At 49.1% G+C, this 17,976-nt stretch overlaps 1 protein-coding gene across 15 annotated transcripts in view; it reads right to left on the bottom strand.

The window, feature by feature from the left end:
• The window catches only part of FANCA (FA complementation group A), a 53,136-nt gene that overhangs the window by 24,319 nt on the left and 10,841 nt on the right, over positions 1-17,976 (bottom strand). For 8 of the 15 annotated variants that reach the window (XM_061173210.1, XM_061173209.1, XM_061173202.1 and 5 more), the window contains exons 7-19: positions 13,812-13,924; positions 12,430-12,512; positions 12,046-12,079; positions 11,535-11,601; positions 10,044-10,156; positions 9,208-9,284; positions 8,798-8,939; positions 8,355-8,488; positions 6,995-7,105; positions 6,067-6,162; positions 5,914-5,973; positions 5,030-5,193; positions 4,205-4,405 (exon numbers count right to left, since the gene is read on the bottom strand). In XM_061173210.1, the coding sequence (XP_061029193.1) occupies positions 4,205-4,405; positions 5,030-5,193; positions 5,914-5,973; positions 6,067-6,162; positions 6,995-7,105; positions 8,355-8,488; positions 8,798-8,939; positions 9,208-9,284; positions 10,044-10,156; positions 11,535-11,601; positions 12,046-12,079; positions 12,430-12,512; positions 13,812-13,924 (1,395 nt within the window). Of the gene's footprint in view, positions 1-4,204; positions 4,406-5,029; positions 5,194-5,913; positions 5,974-6,066; positions 6,163-6,994; positions 7,106-8,354; positions 8,489-8,797; positions 8,940-9,207; positions 9,285-10,043; positions 10,157-11,534; positions 11,602-12,045; positions 12,080-12,429; positions 12,513-13,811; positions 13,925-17,976 lie in introns of those variants that run through there. The other 7 variants (XM_061173208.1, XM_061173204.1, XM_061173211.1 and 4 more) reach the window with 4 other exon arrangements.

Below are 17,976 nucleotides of genomic sequence, written 5' to 3'. Positions count from 1 at the left end.
ACATGTGATCCCACATGCCGTGGATCAACTAAGCCCGTGAGCCACAACTACTGAGCCCATGTACCAAAACTACTGAAGCCCGAGCGCCTAGAGCCCAAGCTCTGCAACAAGAGAAGCCACTGCAATAAGAAGCCCACGCACTGCAACGAAGAGTAGCCCCCGCTCTCCACAACTACAGATAGCCTGCGTGCAGCAACAAAGACCCAACGCAGCCAATAAAAAAAAAATTAAGAAGCTATACCATGCAAATACCAAAAAAAAAAAAAAAAAGCTGGTTTTAATAGCAGACAAAATAGAAATTAAGGTAAAAAGCCTAACAGAGACATTACATAATAACAAAGGGAAAAACATCCAGCAAGAGAAGCCTGTATTTTAACAATTACGAACTTTCTTGCAACAAGACAAATCTGACAGAATTATAAGGAGAAACTGACAAAATCACAACCACCTCCACAATAAACTGATAAACCAAAGACACAGAAAACTATTCAGGATACAGAAAACTTGAGAATAAGCACAATTTAACAGACAGACCCTACAGTCCAAAACTGAAGGACATGTGTTGTTTTCAAGGATGCACGGAATGTCTGCAAATTCCAAGCAAATTCTGAAAGGAAGTCTTGACAAGTAGAAAAAACTCCATACAAAGTGAATCATATTCTTTGCGAAAAATGCAATTAAATTGGAATTCAACAATAAAAACTCATGGGCAAATACCTAAATGTTTAAAAATTTTAAAAATTTACTTAAAACTAACTTACAAATTATGAGAAAATCATAGCACAATGGTTGAGTATTTAGAACTGACCGACAGTGTAAGAACTACACATTGAAACTTTTGGAAGGCAGCTAAAGTGATATCTGGAGGTAAAATTTATTAAAATATGCCTGTTTTAAAACACAAGAAAAGTTATAAAACAATAGACCACCACTTTAAGAAATTATAAAAAGAACAACATAGTAAACCCAAAGAAAACAAAAGGTAAATAATAAAGTTAAAATCTAAAAACAAATAGAAGATTTTTTTAAAAGCAGCAGGGAGGGGCTTCCCTGGTGGCGCAGTGGTTGAGAATCCGCCTGCTAATGCAGGGGACACAGGTTCGAACCCTGGTCTGGGAGGATCCCACATGCCGCGGAGCAACTAGGCCCGTGAGCCACAACTACTGAGCCTGCACTCTAGAGCCCGAGAGCCACAACTACTGAGCCTGTATGCCACAACTACTGAAGCCCGCGCACCTAGAGCCCACGCTCCACAACAAGAGAAGCCACCGCAATGAGAAGCCTGCGCACCACAACGAAGAGTAGCCCCGGCTCGCCACAACCAGAGAAAAACCCATGTGCAGCAACGAAGACCCAACGCAGCCAAAAATAAATAAATTTATTTAAAAAAAAAAAAAAAACCTCTTAAAAAAAAAAAAAAAAACCCAGCAGAGAAGGGGTTTCTCTGGTGGTGCAGTGGTTAAGAATCCGCCTGCCAATGCAGGGGACATGGGTTCGAGCCCTGGTCCGGGAAGATCCCACATGCCGCAGAGCAGCTAAACCCATGCACCACAACTACTGAGCCTGAACTCTAGAGCCCGCAAGCCACAACTACGGAGCCCACGTGCCACAACTACTGCAGCCCGCGTGCCTAGAGCCCGTGCTCCGCAGCAGGAGAGGCCACCTCAATGAGAAGCCCCCACTCGCCACAACTAGAGAAAAGCCCATGCGCAGCAGCAAAGACCCAATGCAGCCAAAAATAAAAATAAATAAAATAAATAAATTTATTTAAAAAAACCAAAACAGCAGGAAGGACACAATATAAAAAACTGGTTATGTGATAAAATTAATAAAACAGACAAGTCTTTAAGTAATGAATGAGTCATAAAAAAAGGCAAAATTAACACTAGCATGAAAAAAATTTTAAGAAGGGATGAAAAGTACAGATGTGATTTAAAATTTTTTAAATCACAATAGAATATCATGAAAAATGATACATCAATAGATTTTCAAACTGAGATGAAATGGACGATTTTCTAGAAATATATATAAAAGCTAACTCGAGAATAAAAAACCTGACTAAACCGATAACCATTCAAGAAACTGAGTCAGCAGCCAAAAGTCTTGCCTCCACAAAGACACCAGGAACAGATGATTTTGCAGCCAGATTTTACCAAACCTTAAGGGACACATGATCCCTGTGTGACACAAACTATTTCAGGGGACAGGAAAGAGGGAAGGCTGCCCGGTTTGTTCTATGAGGAACCAAATACCTTAATGGCAAAGCAGCCAAGGTGAGTCTAACAGAATGAGACACAGATGCAAGAATCCTAAATAAAGTATCAGTAAACCAAATTCAGCAGTTTATAAAACAAAAAACTGTTACCAATTAGGGGGTATTCCAGGAACGCAAAGACAGTGGAAAAACCTATCAATGTAATTATCACATAGCCGATGACAGGAGAACAGCACAATCATCTCAAGGGATGCCAAAAAAAAGCATGAATTCCTGCTAAAAGTCCTTAGCGAATTCACAGAGGGAACTCTTTTAGTATGGTAAGGAGTATATATATATATATATATATATATATATATATATATATATATATATATATATATATATATATATAAAACGACAGCGAATAGAATTAATGGTAAAACTCTAGAAGCAGTCCTATTTCAGCCAGGAACAAGACACGAGGCCAGCTTTCACTTCTACGATTGCTCATTATACTAAAATCCTACCCAACACAGTGACAAACACTGAGAGGCATAATAATCTGACAGGAGGAGGCAAACTTGATCTTGTGGATGGCGTGACTGCATAGAAAATCTCACCACCCACTGGGAGTAAGTTCAACAGTTAATGGAAACAAGGGCACCTACACCTCAGCAACAGCCAATGAAGAAGACAGAAAAGAACATGCAGTTCACAACAAAAGCCAGGTACCGAGTAGCAAGGCTGACAAAAACTTACAAGAGTTTTATAAAGAAAAACCACAAAACACTAGTAAAAGACTTGAAAAAACAAAGACGTACCATGTTCCTGGAAGGAAAAACTCAGTACCATAATAAAGCCAAATATCCTCAAATTAATCTATAAAATCAATGAAATTGCACTCAAAATTTTAAAGTTTTCATGGAGATATAGCCAAGGATGTTCACTGAAGCACTGTTAACAAAGCATAGAAGTGGAAGTAACCTAAGGGTCCAACTCCAGGGTGGTAAGTTAATCTATTTATTCCGTAGGCATGTGGCCTGCACCCTGGGGTGTGCGACGTGGCAGTTTGCAGACACAACAGAATTCCACACAGCATTAAACAAACCAGAGCACACGACCAACGGGGGCAGTGAAAATGCAAGTCACAGAACAACACACACTGCTATCAAATCCACTTTGAAAACACACAAGACCACACTGTGTGGTGTGTTTGCGTGTGGACATAATTTACAGTTATAAACATATAAAACAAAAGGATAAAAAACAGAGGAAAACTTTATGCACCAACTTCAGGATAATGATTTTCTTGGAAGAAAAGGGGAGGGGATCAGAGACCTGGGGTAAGATGTATCTGGACTACTTCAAGAAAAAAAAAGAAAGATAGCAAAAATATTAATGCGAATGGGGCATAGGGGTGTTTTTTTACTGGTCTCTTTACTTTTGGAATATCTTATGCCAAAAATAAATAAAAGTAAGGATCCCAGAGAATGGCCTAATCATAAGATGAAAAAGCTTATTTTTACTTTCTAGGCCCTTTATCTTTTCAATCTTCTCACAGCACCCATCACTTCACATAAGACACTGGAAAACAGGGTTTATAGTTTTCTGTTTCTGCCACCTCTCTGCTCCTGGAGGTCCTCAGTGTGAGCCGGGGGACGGGACCCCCGTTCTACACGTGGTCTCCACTCTCCCCAAATCATCACAGTGGGAGGCTTTCACCTCTCCCTTTTCCTTCTTTCCTTAAATTCTCCTCCTTTCCCAATGATTATGTAGCAAAAACACTATTTTCTTTAATTCCCAGACTAATCATCCTAAAAGATCATTGAAAAATGTTAAGTTGTGATATTCAGAATCAAAGAAATTTTCTTTTTAACATTTTAACCGACTAATTTTGAGCCAACTTTTTATAAGCAAAGCATACATGTGACAAAACACATTTCTCTACAGAAGAGCCACAGCTCCTTGCGCTGTTAGCCCCCAGATGAGCCGCGCTGCCATGCGTACCTCCTCAGGGACTCTATGAGAACGGCCCGGGAATCAGGGACCCTCGGGAGCTGAGAGGGAAGACAGGACTTGGGTGAGACGCCGACAGGGACCCCGCTCTCTGCCGACCCGGCCCCACGTTCACGGCGACGTGTACTGACCACTCGCGGTGTGAGCAGGGCGGGGAGAAAGTGGGACAGGTAGTAGGACCTCCGGAATATGCTGCAACAGAAAAGGCCAGGCTCAGGGGTGCCCCACCTCGACCAGAGGACCCTCAGTGAGGGCAGTGACCGTCCACGTCCAGGGCCGTCCCTGCAGGCCAGAGCGTGGGCCACGTGCTGTCACGTTTCGAGGCTATGACATTATATCACGTTTTCAAGTCTTCTTTCCCACTGTTTTGGGACACTTCACACAAAGGGAACTCTGTGCTGGTGACCACCTGCACCCAGAGAGTCTGGAGGATTCCAGACGCATGACCCTGGAACCTGGGTTCATCCGCGGCCACGAGGTCGACCGTGGGAGCTGGAAGCTGTGCGCGTTTCTCAGAGGCAAAGCCTTAAGAAAGCTACCCCACAGCTACCCCGTACTGGTAGCAACCAGAATTCAACGTGTTTTGGCGTCACACCAAATTCAACAAAATTTCGCTATTCAACTCCCTGTGCTGGCTTCACACGGTCACCGTTGAAGCATGAACAAGAAAAGTCATCGTGGCCAAAGGGAGGGCCTGTTCTGGTCCCTCTGAACAGTCTGTGCTGTGGGGCACCTCGGCTTTCCGCAAGGGAGCTCATGTCACAGCAGGGGCTCGGCAGCACCTGCCCACCAGCCCTTCAGGCAGCGTAACCCCACCTGGCCTCCAGGACGGCGGCGGGAATCTTCCCCGTGTGTTCAAACACCATGATGGCCTTCTCAACATCCTGGGACGTTTGGCGGTGGGGCTGGCTCCAAGCGGGGAGGACGGAAAAGAACAGAAGATTTAAAAGAAAAGGCAGGAGCAGAGCAGGGCCATGGTTCTGTGGTCGGGCGATAGGCATGACAGAGTAAGCGGACATGCAGACAAACTCCCTGATACCAGCAAAACCACAAGGAGGGATCAACTGCTGCCCTGGCCCCAGAGAGCTCAGCACCTCCGGGAAGCCACAGCCACCCCGAGGCTCCATGTGTCTGTGCCCTCCACCCCGCTTCCTGCTGCCCTTCTGGGAGAGACAAGGATCCCCATGCAAGATTTTCAGGTGGGAAGGTGCCAAGACCTAATTTTTGAGATTTAAAAAAGTTATGAAATGGCAACTTGTGAACAGCAATAAATCTTAAATAGAAAACTATGTTAAATATTTTAAAGTATTCGCCTAACAGTCCAACAGGAAGGGCTCTCCAGAGACTCGCAACTTTGAAGTAAAAGTGTCTTAGGAAAGCGCACACACACCCCATACGGCCCTCCGACATTTGGTCTACATAAATATAGTTCACACTTTTTTCTGTAATCCCTAGAAAAACATGACACCGCCCTTCCCCAACTGTTTTACAGACCACTTTGTCCGTGAAACCACGGGAAGGGGGACCTACTGGAAGCAGCATCCCTGTAAAAGGTGACCCTTGCTGCTGCTCTGAACAGTGTGGATGCGACAGGACAAGCACTGGAGCACAGCTCACCCCGGCTGCCGCACACGCACTGGGGCCCAGACAGAAAAGGCTCAGACACGCAGAGACGCTCAGCGACGAGCCCGGGACATTACCTCGGTGACGTCCCCAGCTGAAGACAAATCCTCATAGAGCCCCATGTTTTCTATAGAAACCTGCAAAGACACGGGCGCATGTGAGGACCCAGACAGGCACTGGCCTCCGCGGAGAGAGAGGAGGAGCAGGCAGCAGGGGAGGCTGGGACTCGCCTTGAGGTCGGCCAGGCGCGTCCTGGCCAGCGCCACGTAGTCGGTGAGGAGGGCGCGGTACTTGCTGGGAACCAGCGGCGGGTGGAGGACGTGCACCTGCGGGCAGAGGGCGGAGCAGGTCCATCAGCCGTCCTGACTTCCTGGGGGAGACACTCGTACTGACGGCAACAAAGTTGAAGAATTAGCCAAAGACCCCAGGGCGGTCTGGAGGTGGGGCAGACGGAGTCCTGGGTGAGGGTCTCCGCACGGGGCCGGGAGGGGCGGCAGGTGCCCTGCCCCAGAGCCGGCCCCGCCCCCACACACGCAGCCCTCCTCCCCTCGGAGGGGGGCGTCAGGGCCCCAGGGGCAGCAGGGACTGAGATGCATGGGGAGACCAGACTCCAGGCTGCGTGAGTTACATCACGTGTATTCTTTGAAATGAAATACGCATTTCTTAATTAAAAAAAGGTGAGATTCCTTTTCCAAGTGCCCTACCCCTCGAAGCGAATGCTGGTTATGTCATCTGATTACAAAAGAAAGCTCATTGCAAGGCACTTTCTAATCATGAGACTAATGTACATAGTGATAAAGAACGCAAACTGGAGCGTGAAGTCTTCCACTCCCAGAAGGAACGTCCACAGCCACTGGGGGCATATTCTTCCAGATCCTTCTCCTTCAATATAAAAATATATCATTTTTAAAAACCAAACATGGGACCCAGGACACTCGCTGGCCTCAGTGTCCGTGGTATGGGGACCCCTTTCTATGCAGGCACCAGGCCCCCTTTGCTCACTCACCAGCTCCTAGGACCACACGCGGCTGGTTTCTGGGCATTTACTGCAAGAAACATGCCTCCCCAGGAGTGCACCGACACCCCAGGGTGGCGTTTGCATTCTGTGACTGTCACTTGCGGGGCTGCCCTGAGCCGAACGTGCCGCCGGCCTCTCACCTGCAGGTACCGGGGGGCCTCGAAGGGCACGAGGTCAGACAGGAACTTGAAGAGGAAGACCAGCGCCTTCTTGCTGCAGCTGTGGTAGCCCCTTGCGCTCCCGAAGGCGGCCTGTGGGGAGGATGGGCATGAGGCGGGGGTGACAGGAGGACCTGCCGTGGGGTGGCCATGGCTACATCCCGGCCTCAAAAACAGCAGAAAAAGGGAAGCAAAGCCACTTCAGTTCATTTGTCTTTAGGTTGACATGGCTGTGGCCTAGCTAAACAGATGGACTGAAAAATATATTTAAAAAATTAAAAATATATTGCTGTAGAAAATGGTAAATATGGTGCCTTTCTATGAACGTTAGAGACAGGATTTGTTAACCACCCTGCGAGAGTCCCTTCCTCACAGGTGAATTCATTCCACTCCAGCCCCAAGCCCGTCTGAGTGGACGAGATCCCTGCAGGGGTGGGGCCTCGGGCAAAGTGCCCAGGCCACGGCAGGAGAGTGGACTCTTATAGAACCCAGGGCGCCCAGGGGTGCCTGGGGGTGCCCAGGGCAGGCACGTTCTGAAGAGGTGTCGGCCCTGAATATGTCCCGATGAGCCTGCAGAGACCAGCACTCGCCTCACGCCAGCCACAAGAGGCCCACCTGCCACACCACGAGGCCCACGGAAGCTCCTCCTCCAAAGCACACCCTGTGGTTCTTCGGAACAACTGTGCTGTCAGACAGACGACAGGCACAAAGTCCTGAGAACGAGCACACGAGGCCGACACCACTGGCCCTACTGCCGGAGCACTGAGTGCACTCTGGTAAGCCCCTCGGGGCCAGGACTGTGGACGCAGTCACTGAGTCCACGTGCCTCCAGCAGGAGCCCCTGGCCCGCTGTGTGGAGCTGGGGTAAGCGCGGGGCCGGGAGGGAGCTTCATTCCGCAGAAGAAAGAACCACACCCACCATCTCTACGGCACACCAGGCACAGAGCCGGGTGGATGCAGAGAGAGGCGGGCTCTCCAAAGAGGCCACAGCTACACCACCCAAAGCTTCTGCAAAGAACAGGGCTCGTAAACCCAAACCCACACACGCCCAACCTTCAAAGCTGATGTCCCAAAGATGCCCCCCAGGCCCAGCAGCCTAGGAAGAGCGGCAAACACGCGCAGGTGGCGGGAAACAGGGAAGAGAGGAGGGCGCTCCCCCACAGACGTGAAACCAATCACAGCGCAGCACACTGTGCAAAAAAAGGCAGCTGTGTTCGCTTTCACCCTTTCCTGCTGGATTTCACTCATTTTCTCGTGAGAGACGGCAGGAGGCCCAATGAGGCAGATGGGAAGCTGAGCAGTCTCGGCAGAGCTGACCCCAGCAGGAGCACAGGCGGCTCACCTGGAACCAGGCGGCATAGGACGGGAAGGCAGCTGGGCCCTCCAGCGCAGCCTGCCGTGCAACCAGGAACGCCAAGACCATGCTGTCCAGGTCACAGCTCTCGAACGCATGAGCCAGCAAACGCGACACCCAACCTAGGTGAGGACAGTGGCACGGCTGTGGATGGGGACTGGGGCGGGGGTGGGGGGCAGGCAGGACAGTCTGCTCACCCAACACCGACCCCCAGGCCCTGGGTGGCGGCCCGCATGCAGCCTGGCAGCGGGTACACGGGCAGGCCGACAGCAGAGGGCGGTCCAGAGGGCACTGGCTGGGCAGGTGGGAAGGGCTTCCATCCTCACTGAGCCAGACACAGCGATTCGGCCCGCAGGCTCGCCCCAGCGCCGGTCCACGGATCACACGCGCACACACGCACGGCACACAGCGGGGCTCCCAACCCCGCGCACCGTTAACCAGCTGCTGTGCGTCTGGCAAGCAGATCACCAGTGTGGACACGCAGGACAGCACGTGTTGCCAGTTCACCTCCCGTGTCTCCAGAACTTCTTGTAAGCAGCCCACCAGCTCCTCTGGGCTCAGGATCACGAAGAGCTGCAACCAAAGTGTCAGAGCTGGACCCTCGCCTCCCTCCCCCTCTGCATCGGACACAACCTAGACTCGAGACACCTGCCCCTCCTGACCCCCACGGCCAGCAGTGGCTGGAGGGAGTTCTCATTTGAGGACAAGGTGCTTTGCCCAAGTGACAAGTTCAGTCTCTGGACCCGGACGGCGGTCCAGCCACGGACGGCCGTGGCTGTGGCATCTCCTGGGACCCACAGAGCCCGTGCAGCAGGTCTTGGACCCCACCCTGTGCACTTACCCTACGGTACAGGCCACTGAGCAGAGGCGGGGTCCTTGCAAAGCTCCACTCTCTCTGCATCTGAACAGCGTCGGAAACTTCATTCAGGAGGAAACACACAAAACGTCACATCAGTAATCATCAAGAAGTTCAATATCAATAAAGTACTTTGTTTTAATTTGCACTTTTCCAAATGTTATGTGAACTTCACCATTTCCCCATTTTCCAGCCATTTTTTTATGTCATGAAATGTCTGTATCTTTGGTAATCCTTGATCATATCTGCTATAAATATCCTCCAACCCCTCAATTACACTTTAATTTTGCTGCTTTTAAACTTTCACTATGAATAAGCAGTCAGTGAGGACGTGTTGAAAGGACACGGTTGGAAAGCATGCATCAGCCAGGCCAGGCCCTCCGGAGGGGCAACAGCCTCTGTCGGGAGCTTCCGTGGGCCCCTGGATGCAGCACCACAGAGAAGGCGCCATCAGGAGCCTCACAGACCGCCCAGCCCTCACGGGACAGTGCGTCAGGCAGAAGATGACTCGGGTGTTAGACACCTTTCAGAAAGCCATGCACCAACACAGAAAATGCTGACGTGAGCCGCAGAAACAGAAACTTGGAATTCACAGTATGAGCACTGTTTTAAAAACCTATCTAGAAAAGACAGGAAGGGCTTCATATTAAAGATATTCTACTTTGGCAATGGGTGACGCTTCTTTAATTCTAAATTTTCTTTACGGGAAAGTGTTGCTTTCAAATGAGAAGATGTTTAATGACAAACGGACTGTCCTCCCAGCGTTAACATCCGTGGCCCGAGCTTCTGTCAAGGGAGGCACCCAGGGCACCAGGACCCACCTTTCAGCACAGGCTTGTAGGTGAGGATCTGGGTCAGAGTGTGACAGAAGAACCTCTTTGGAGACTCGGTTGAAATTATACTTCGATACATGTGTCCACTGAACACACTGAACCTGCAGATGCAGCAGAGGATCTCAGGGGAGGGGACCCCTGCAGGTTGCCGCCACTCAACAGTGTCAGCACCTGACAGCGGCACCTCACGCACGAGAAGCGGCTCACTGGCAAAGCAGCCAGGGACCTGCAGGCCCCCGACTCCAGACCCCCAGCTCAGGCTCACAGGCTGGCCCTGCCCACGCTTCCCCAGCCAGGCCTGCAGCCAGGCTGCCATGCCGCAGACGGAAATGGAATCCAGGGGAGCGTCGCTTCAACAGGACAGAATCAAAGGCAATGGAGTCGCTGTCACATGGAGAAGCAAGAAGGTCAGAGTGAGGTCACAGAGGGCTGGGCCTCGCAGGAGGTGACGGAGGTCACGGTGACCACAGCCAGTGGCTGGACCCAGGCCCAGCACACGTCGCAAAGCCTCGGTCTCCCCATCTGTGAAATGGGAACCAGAGGTGGCAGGGCCATGGTTCGCATTGAGCACCTGATCCTGCCCCGGCACATGGAGGCTCTCAACCGCACCTGGAGCCAAGGACGTCCTTCTCCCGACAGGAGAAGCAAGAAAAGGAGAGAGAGCAGGATGTCACTGACAGGTCAGGAGGGACAGAGGGAGACCGGGACCGACAGCAGGGTGTCATGATCAGCCCCACCCGATCCCTCAGGGGAGAGAATCCAGGGCCCTAGCAGCCATGTGAACTGCCCATGTCACACGTGCAGTGAGGAGGCTCCAGGCAGGACGGCCACCCAGACTGGGAGGGGATGTCTGATTTTACTCTAAGTGTTGGCAACTAATTAAAAAACGTGAGAAGTCGTGATCTGACTCTCGGGACAAGTCTGAGCACGGACTCAGCACATCGTGAAAATGCATAAAACATAGAACAGAGCAGTGTTTTATATGCTGATTAGTAAAGTACTCACACAGCAGGTTTGAGGACTACTAAAGTAATCGTGGAGAAGAGGTAATCAGGAGCAAAATAATTGAAAAATGGAAAGAGTAACAAAGCCCGGAAATGCTGGGAAATCTCCTGGGTTCCCAGGAGAGAGCCAAGGCCCAGGTGGCCTCACCCCATGTTACTCTGAAGCAAACCTGACACCCCAACGTTTGGTCCCCAAGTACCTGGATGCATGCACCTCCACAGAACCAAGGAGAGCAAGTGGAGGGTCCTGCGGGGGCAGGCATGACGGGCAAGGTCTCCCTGGCTGGGACCCCAAGGACCCCCTCCCCTCAGACCCGGAGGTGGCATGGGTCCCACAGGAAGGGCCTCATCTTCAGAGGACTTCTAGTGCTTTCCAGCTCCTGATGTCACCACAATGGCAAAGGATCACTGGGCCTTCGGGGGCGACCAGCATACCTGGGACCGCTCAGCCGGCAGGCCCACCTCCAGAACTTACCAGCAGCTCACTGCCTTGTGTGCTGCGGACCCCTCCTGTATCCCGGCCGCCAGAGCTTCGAGCGCGGCTGAGGCAGAAAAGAGACAGACACAGATCATCACCGTCCATCATAAACAGCCCCGACCAAGTGCTTCTGGGCAAGTCAGGTAACGGACACCTTGCCATCACAGGCCTCCTAGGCCCCCGAACCCCCCCGACGCACAAGCCCTGCAAGATCCCAAGTGTCTCAGTGGTACCAGACTTAAGCCTTGAAAATCAAGCACAATATGTAGGCAAGAAAATGCTTCCCTAATGAACCATTCAACTGGTCACCACTGCTGCTCTGGAGATCAAATGTGAAGCCACCAAAACTGACAGCAGGAGAAAAACAAGTAAGTTGGTGAGTTTAGACCCAATCACAACCGTGAAAGAGGCCTGCCAGGAGCAGCACTGAGCTGGAAAGGCGGCGAACCGCAGGAATCCCTAACCAGCAAGGGAGACCATTTACAACGTGGGCCACAGAGCCACTCACAAGCCAGCATCCTCTCGAGAACAGCAACGGCCACCTGTGGGGACAGAACACTGCAGTTACACAGGGGCACAAGCGAGCCAGCTGTCACTCCAAAGTAAAACAAGACTCGACTTTACAAAGAGCTCGTCTCCAGATTCCCCCTCAGGCACAGCCCAGGATCTGGGCCGTGGGGAGGGCTGTACCCTCGTGGGCCGTGGGGAGGGCTGTACCCTCGAGAGCCGTGGGGGAGAGACCACCGCCCAGGCCCGTGCCCGTGCCCTCACATCTGCACTCAGGGGCGCCCTGTGGTGACAGCAAAGCGGACTTCCCCGTATAGAGCTGACAACTACAGTGTGGGCCCCTCGTGCTGCAGCCGCTGCCCCACGAGGCCTGGTGTCCTCCCACCTGGGACATCCACTCCGGCTCCACGGTTCCTCTCACATCCACGTTCTTCTGGAATCCCCTCAAAACAAGCATTTGCACAAAATCTGAAAGCCACAAAACCAAAGCATTTACATATACTGTGGTCTCTGAACAGCCGTGAATCACACAGACCACCAGCTTCAGAGGGGCCGGCAGGGTGAGGACCTGCACGGAGCTGGGGGAACACCGGCTCCTGGCCCCAGGGAGCCCACCGACCACACCACCAAACCCAGCCAAGCAGAGCCTCTTCCCCGAGCCACACTCCATGCGAAAAGGAAACACAATCCATCAAGTTTATAGGAAGGATTTTCTCACTGAAAACAAAAAAGTATCTTCTAAGGGTTTTACGTGGCCTTCCTCTCAGCCAATCTCCTACACCAATCATACACGGACGGTTCTAGGGCCCGGAAGCGTTACATTGTGGGGAATGAGGCAGGAAATGGACTCATACCTTCTGAAAAGGTTACGACCAATGGGACTGAAATTAAAAAGATTTTGTCAAATTTCAATTTAAACTTAATCTGGGACCAGATTACAGGATTCAGGAATTGGAAATAATTCACATCACCAAGAAAGTTTTAGGAAAAAGGAATGCACATTTTGCAAAGGAAAACAGTCCACAAGCCAACTAACTGTAGGGAACCCCTCCCATCGAGGTTTCCGTTTACTTGTGGACTGCATTCCTTCGGCATGACCGGTGACAGCGGGCCTGCTGACTCAGAGAGAAAGGGAAGGTGCCAGAAGAACAGGGTGTGGCGCTGCCCAGGCGTCCACAGCAGGGCAGCCCTGCTCACCCAGAGTCCCCACATTCAGATAAGGATTCCTGCCCAAGCTCCCACTTTGCTTCTCCCGGGCACCTTGTAAAACCACTGCCTAGAATTGAGCCGTGGAAAGCCAGTGGCCACCGTACAAGCACTGGTGCCTTCTGCTGTGCTCTCTCCTGCTCGCTTGTGACCTGGACGGAGGACGGCCCATCCCCAGCTCCCTGGGATCTGTAAATAACCAATCTGTGACCCTACGTCCTTTGCACATTGTCTAGGAACTGCGTCTTCAGTCAAATCAGCCCTGGACTCTCGCTTCCCTAAAGTGGGAGCTGGGATGCCGGGGGAGCCACCTGCCTCTGCTCGCAGGTCACAAGGTACACATCCTTAACACACCAGCTCCGGCCCAACCCATCGGGTCAACAGGCTGACATTTCCACACAACTCAAGTTCAATGCAAACCCACAACGACAGGTACAGACTGCAATGACTTCCTGTTGGAGTGTGTGGGCCGCTCTGCTTCCCATAGATCATCACAGCAGAAAGCATTCCCACTGGTCTAAAGCAATTGTACCCAAGAACCCACCTCTGCCGTGAACTTACCAGAAAGCATAGCCCTGGCGACGTCGGCGTGCTGACAGGGTGCCTCTGTCTGCTCACACAGCAGGCGCAGGTCCCTGGAGAGCCAGGCCACCACGGCCTGAGAGTCGGCATGGCTGGGGGCACAAGCACACAGCTCACCTGACCCCATTATTCCACTTTCTTTCACACTCACTCCACTGACAGAAAGCTGGCGACTACCTCAGCCTTCCCATCCCAAGTCACAACGCGGCCAGCAGATGTACAAGGGGCATCAGGAATGGCTGCCACTGATGTTAAAAATCATCACTTTTTAAAAACAGTTTATTTATTTGGAGTAGCTTACTATTCTTGGGAGAAAAAAGAAATTTCAGTAATAATAAATAGTGAGAGTAGCGATAATGGGCTCTAGACGTCAGCAATGCAGCAGCCCTGCAGGATAGTCCTTGTCTGGGTGCAGAGCAGCGGGGTGGGGGAGCCCTCACCTGCCTCCCCTGTCAGATTTGTATTTCCCTGGAGAATAAGGATGATGAGCATCTTTTCACATGCTTGGCTATTTGTAAATCTTCTTTAGAGAAACGTCTACTGAAATCCTTCGTCCATTTTTTAATTGGATTATTTTTCTTCTTGTTGAAGTTTAAGAACTCTTTTATTCTAGATACTAGGTTCTTATCAGATATATGATTTGCAAACAATTTGTATGCATTGTCTTTTCATTGTTTTGATAGGGCCGACACACTAAAGTTTTAAAACTTGATGAGGCCTAAATGACCTATTTTTTCTTTTGTTGCATGAGTTTTCGGTGTCATATCCAAGAAACCCCTGCCTGATCCAAGGTCATGTAGACTTACCCTCAGATCTTCTTCTAGGAGGTTTATGGTTTTAGCCCTTAGGTTTAGGTTTCTGATGCACTGAGTTAGTTGCCATCTGTAGTGTGAGGTAGGGTCCAACACCATTCTTTTGCATGTAGATGTCCAGTGGTCCCAGCACCACTGCTGAAAAGACCGTTTTTCCCCATTAAATGGTCTTAGCACCGTTGTCAAAAATCAACTGACCATAAATGTATGAGTTTACATCTGGATCCTCAATCCTACTGTTTATCTATATGTCAATCGTTATGCCAGGACCGCACTGTCTTGTTAATTACAGTCTTGTAGTAAGCTCTAAAAACCGGATGTGGGGACTTCCCTGGCAGTCCAGTGGTTAGGATTCCACGCGTCCACTGCAGGGGGCACGGGTTCGATCCCTGGTCGGGGAACTAAGATCCTGCATGCCGCATGGCATGGCCAAAAATAATTAATTAATTAATTAAAATAAAAACAGGATGTGTGAATCTTCCAATTTTTTTCCTTCTTTCTGAATAATTTTTGGCTATTCAGGGTCCCTTGCATTTCCATATCAATATTAGGACAAGTTTGTCAATGTCTATAAAAAAAGCCGGCTGAGATTTTGAAGGATCCTGATTGAGTTCATAGATCACATTGGGGAGCAGTGCCATCTTGACAATATTAAGTCTTCTAATCCACAGATATGGAACGTCTATTTATTTAGGTCTTAATTTCTTTCAATGATGCTTTATATAGGGCTTCCCTGGTGGCGCAGTGGTTAAGAATCCACCTGCCAATGCAGGGGACACGGGTTTGGGCCCTGGTCTGGGAAGATCCCACATGCCGTGGAGCAACTAAGCCCGTGCGCCACAACTACTGAGCCTGCGCTCTAGAGCCCACAAGCAACAACTGCTGAGCCTGTGCGCCACAACTACTGAAGCCCGTGCGCCTAGAGACTGTGCTCCGCAACAAGAGAAGCCACCACAATGAGAAGCTCACGCACCGCAACAAAAAGCAGACCCCACTCACCGCAACTAGAGAAAGCCCGTGTGCAGCAACGAAGACCCAACGCAGCCAAAAATAAAGAAATAAATAAATTTATTTTTAAAAAAATGATGCTTTATAGTTTTCAGTGCACAAGTCTTGTTCTTCTTTAACTTTATTCCTAATTTACTCTTTTTGATGTGTTATTAGATGAAATTATTTCTTAATTTCACCTTCAGGTTGTGCATTGTTATCATATAAAAATACAAGTGATTTTTGTGTATTGGTCTTGCATCCTGCAACCACACGGAACTCATTTATGGCTCCAGAACTTTTTTATGCTGTGGATTTCTCAGGATTTTCTGTATGGAAGATCATGTCATCTGCAGAGAGTTTTACTTCTTCCACTCCAACCTGGATGCCTTTTTCTTTCCCCCTTGCCTAATTCCCTGGCTAGAAACTCCAGTCATGTTGGAACAGAAGTGTTAAGAACATTCCTGATCATACGAGAGCCTTCAGTCTCATGACGTTGATGTGAGCTGTGGGTTTTTCACAGATGACCTTTATCAGGTTGAAAAGTTCCCTCTACTCCCAGCTTGCTGAGTTTTTATCATGAAATAGCATCAGATTTTGTCAATTGCTTTCTGCTTCTATTAAGACTGTCCTTTTATTAAATATGTTAATTAATTTTCAGATGTTAAACCAACCTTGCATTTTGGGGATACATCTCCCTTATTATGGTGTTTAGACCTTTCATATGTTGCCGGATCCAGTTTGCAAATATTTTGTTGAGAATTTTTGCATCTCTATTCATTAGAGACATTGGTCTGTAGTTTTGTTTTGTGACGTCTCTGTCCAGCTTTGATATCAGGGTATTACTGGCCTTGTGGAGTAAGGTGGGAAGTGTTCCAGCCTTCTTTATTTTCTGGAAGAATTTATGAAAGGATAGCACATTTCCTCTTTAAGTGCTTGGCAGAGTTCACAAGAGAAGCCAGGCCCTGAGATTTTCCTTGTGGGAAGCCTTTATATTATTAGTAACTCAGTTTCCTTTCTTGTTACAGATCTATTCAGTTCTTTTCTTTTCAAGCTGGTGCAGTCTTTTGCATTTTTCTGGAAATTCATCCATTTTATCTGTTTTCTAATTTATTGGCAAAAAACTGTTCACAAGGACTTCCCTGGTGGTGCAGTGGTTAAGAATCCGCCTGCCAATGCAGGGGACACAGGTTCAAGCCCTGGTCCGGGAAGATCCCACATGCCACAGAGAAACTAGGCCCGCGTGCCTAGAGCCTGTGCTCCGCAAGAGACGCCACCGCAACAAGAAGCCTGTGCACCACAACGAAGAGTAGCCCCCACTCGCCGCAACTAGAGAAAGCCTGCGCGCAGCAACCAAGACCCAATGCAGCCAATAATTAATTAATTTTAAAAAAATTGTTCACAGTATTACCTTAAAATGCTTTTAATTTCTGTACAGTCAGCAGTGATAACCTTTCTTTCATTTTGATTTTAACCATTTGTCTTTTTTTCATGCTAAGTCTAGCTAAAGGTTTATCAATTTTGCTAACCTTTTCAAAGCCCTTTTCTTTTTTTCATTGATTTTCTCTATTATCTTTCCTATCTCATTGATTTCTGCTCTAATTGTTATTATTTCCTTCCTTCTGCTTGCTCTGGGTTCGGTTTGCTTTTCTCTCTCTAGTTTCTTATGGTCAAAGTTTAAGTCACTGATTTGAGGTCATTCTTTTTTCTCATGTAGGTTTTTGCAGCTATAAATTTCCCTCTAAGCACTACTTTAGCAGCATCTCATAAATTTTCATGTGTTGTTCTCCTTTTCATTTGTCTTGAGGTATTTTCTAATTTCCCTTGTGATTTTTTTGGCTGACCCATTGATTATTTAAAAGTGTACTGCTGGGTTTCCCTGGTGGCGCAGTGATTAAGAATCCGCCTGCCAATGCAGGGGACACGGGTTCGAGCCCTGGTCTGGGAAGATCCCACATGCCGCGGAGCAACTAAGCCTGTGCGCCACAACTACTGAGCCTGCGCTCTAGAGCCCACAAGCCACAACTACTGAGCCCAAGTGCCATAACTACTGCAGCCTGCACGCCTAGAGCCCATGCTCTGCAACAAGAGAAGCCACCACAATGAGAAGCACGCACACCGCAACGAAGAGTAGCCCCCGCTCATTGCAACTAAAGAAAGGCCTCACACAGCAACGAAGACCCAACGTAGCCAAAGATAAAAATAAATAAATAAATTTATTAAAAAAAAAAAAAGTCTACTGCTTGATTCCCAATATTGTGGATTTCCCAAATTTTCTTCTGTTGATTCTATTCAGTTCCTTTGTGGCTTGAGAACATGCTTTGTATGGTTTCAACGCTTTTAAA

The sequence above is a fragment of the Eubalaena glacialis genome, chromosome 18, assembly GCF_028564815.1.
Source record: "Eubalaena glacialis isolate mEubGla1 chromosome 18, mEubGla1.1.hap2.+ XY, whole genome shotgun sequence".
Lineage (NCBI taxonomy): Eukaryota > Metazoa > Chordata > Mammalia > Artiodactyla > Balaenidae > Eubalaena > Eubalaena glacialis.
The sequence above is the reverse complement of the archived record's forward strand: the minus strand, read 5'-3'. Positions and strand labels throughout refer to the sequence as shown.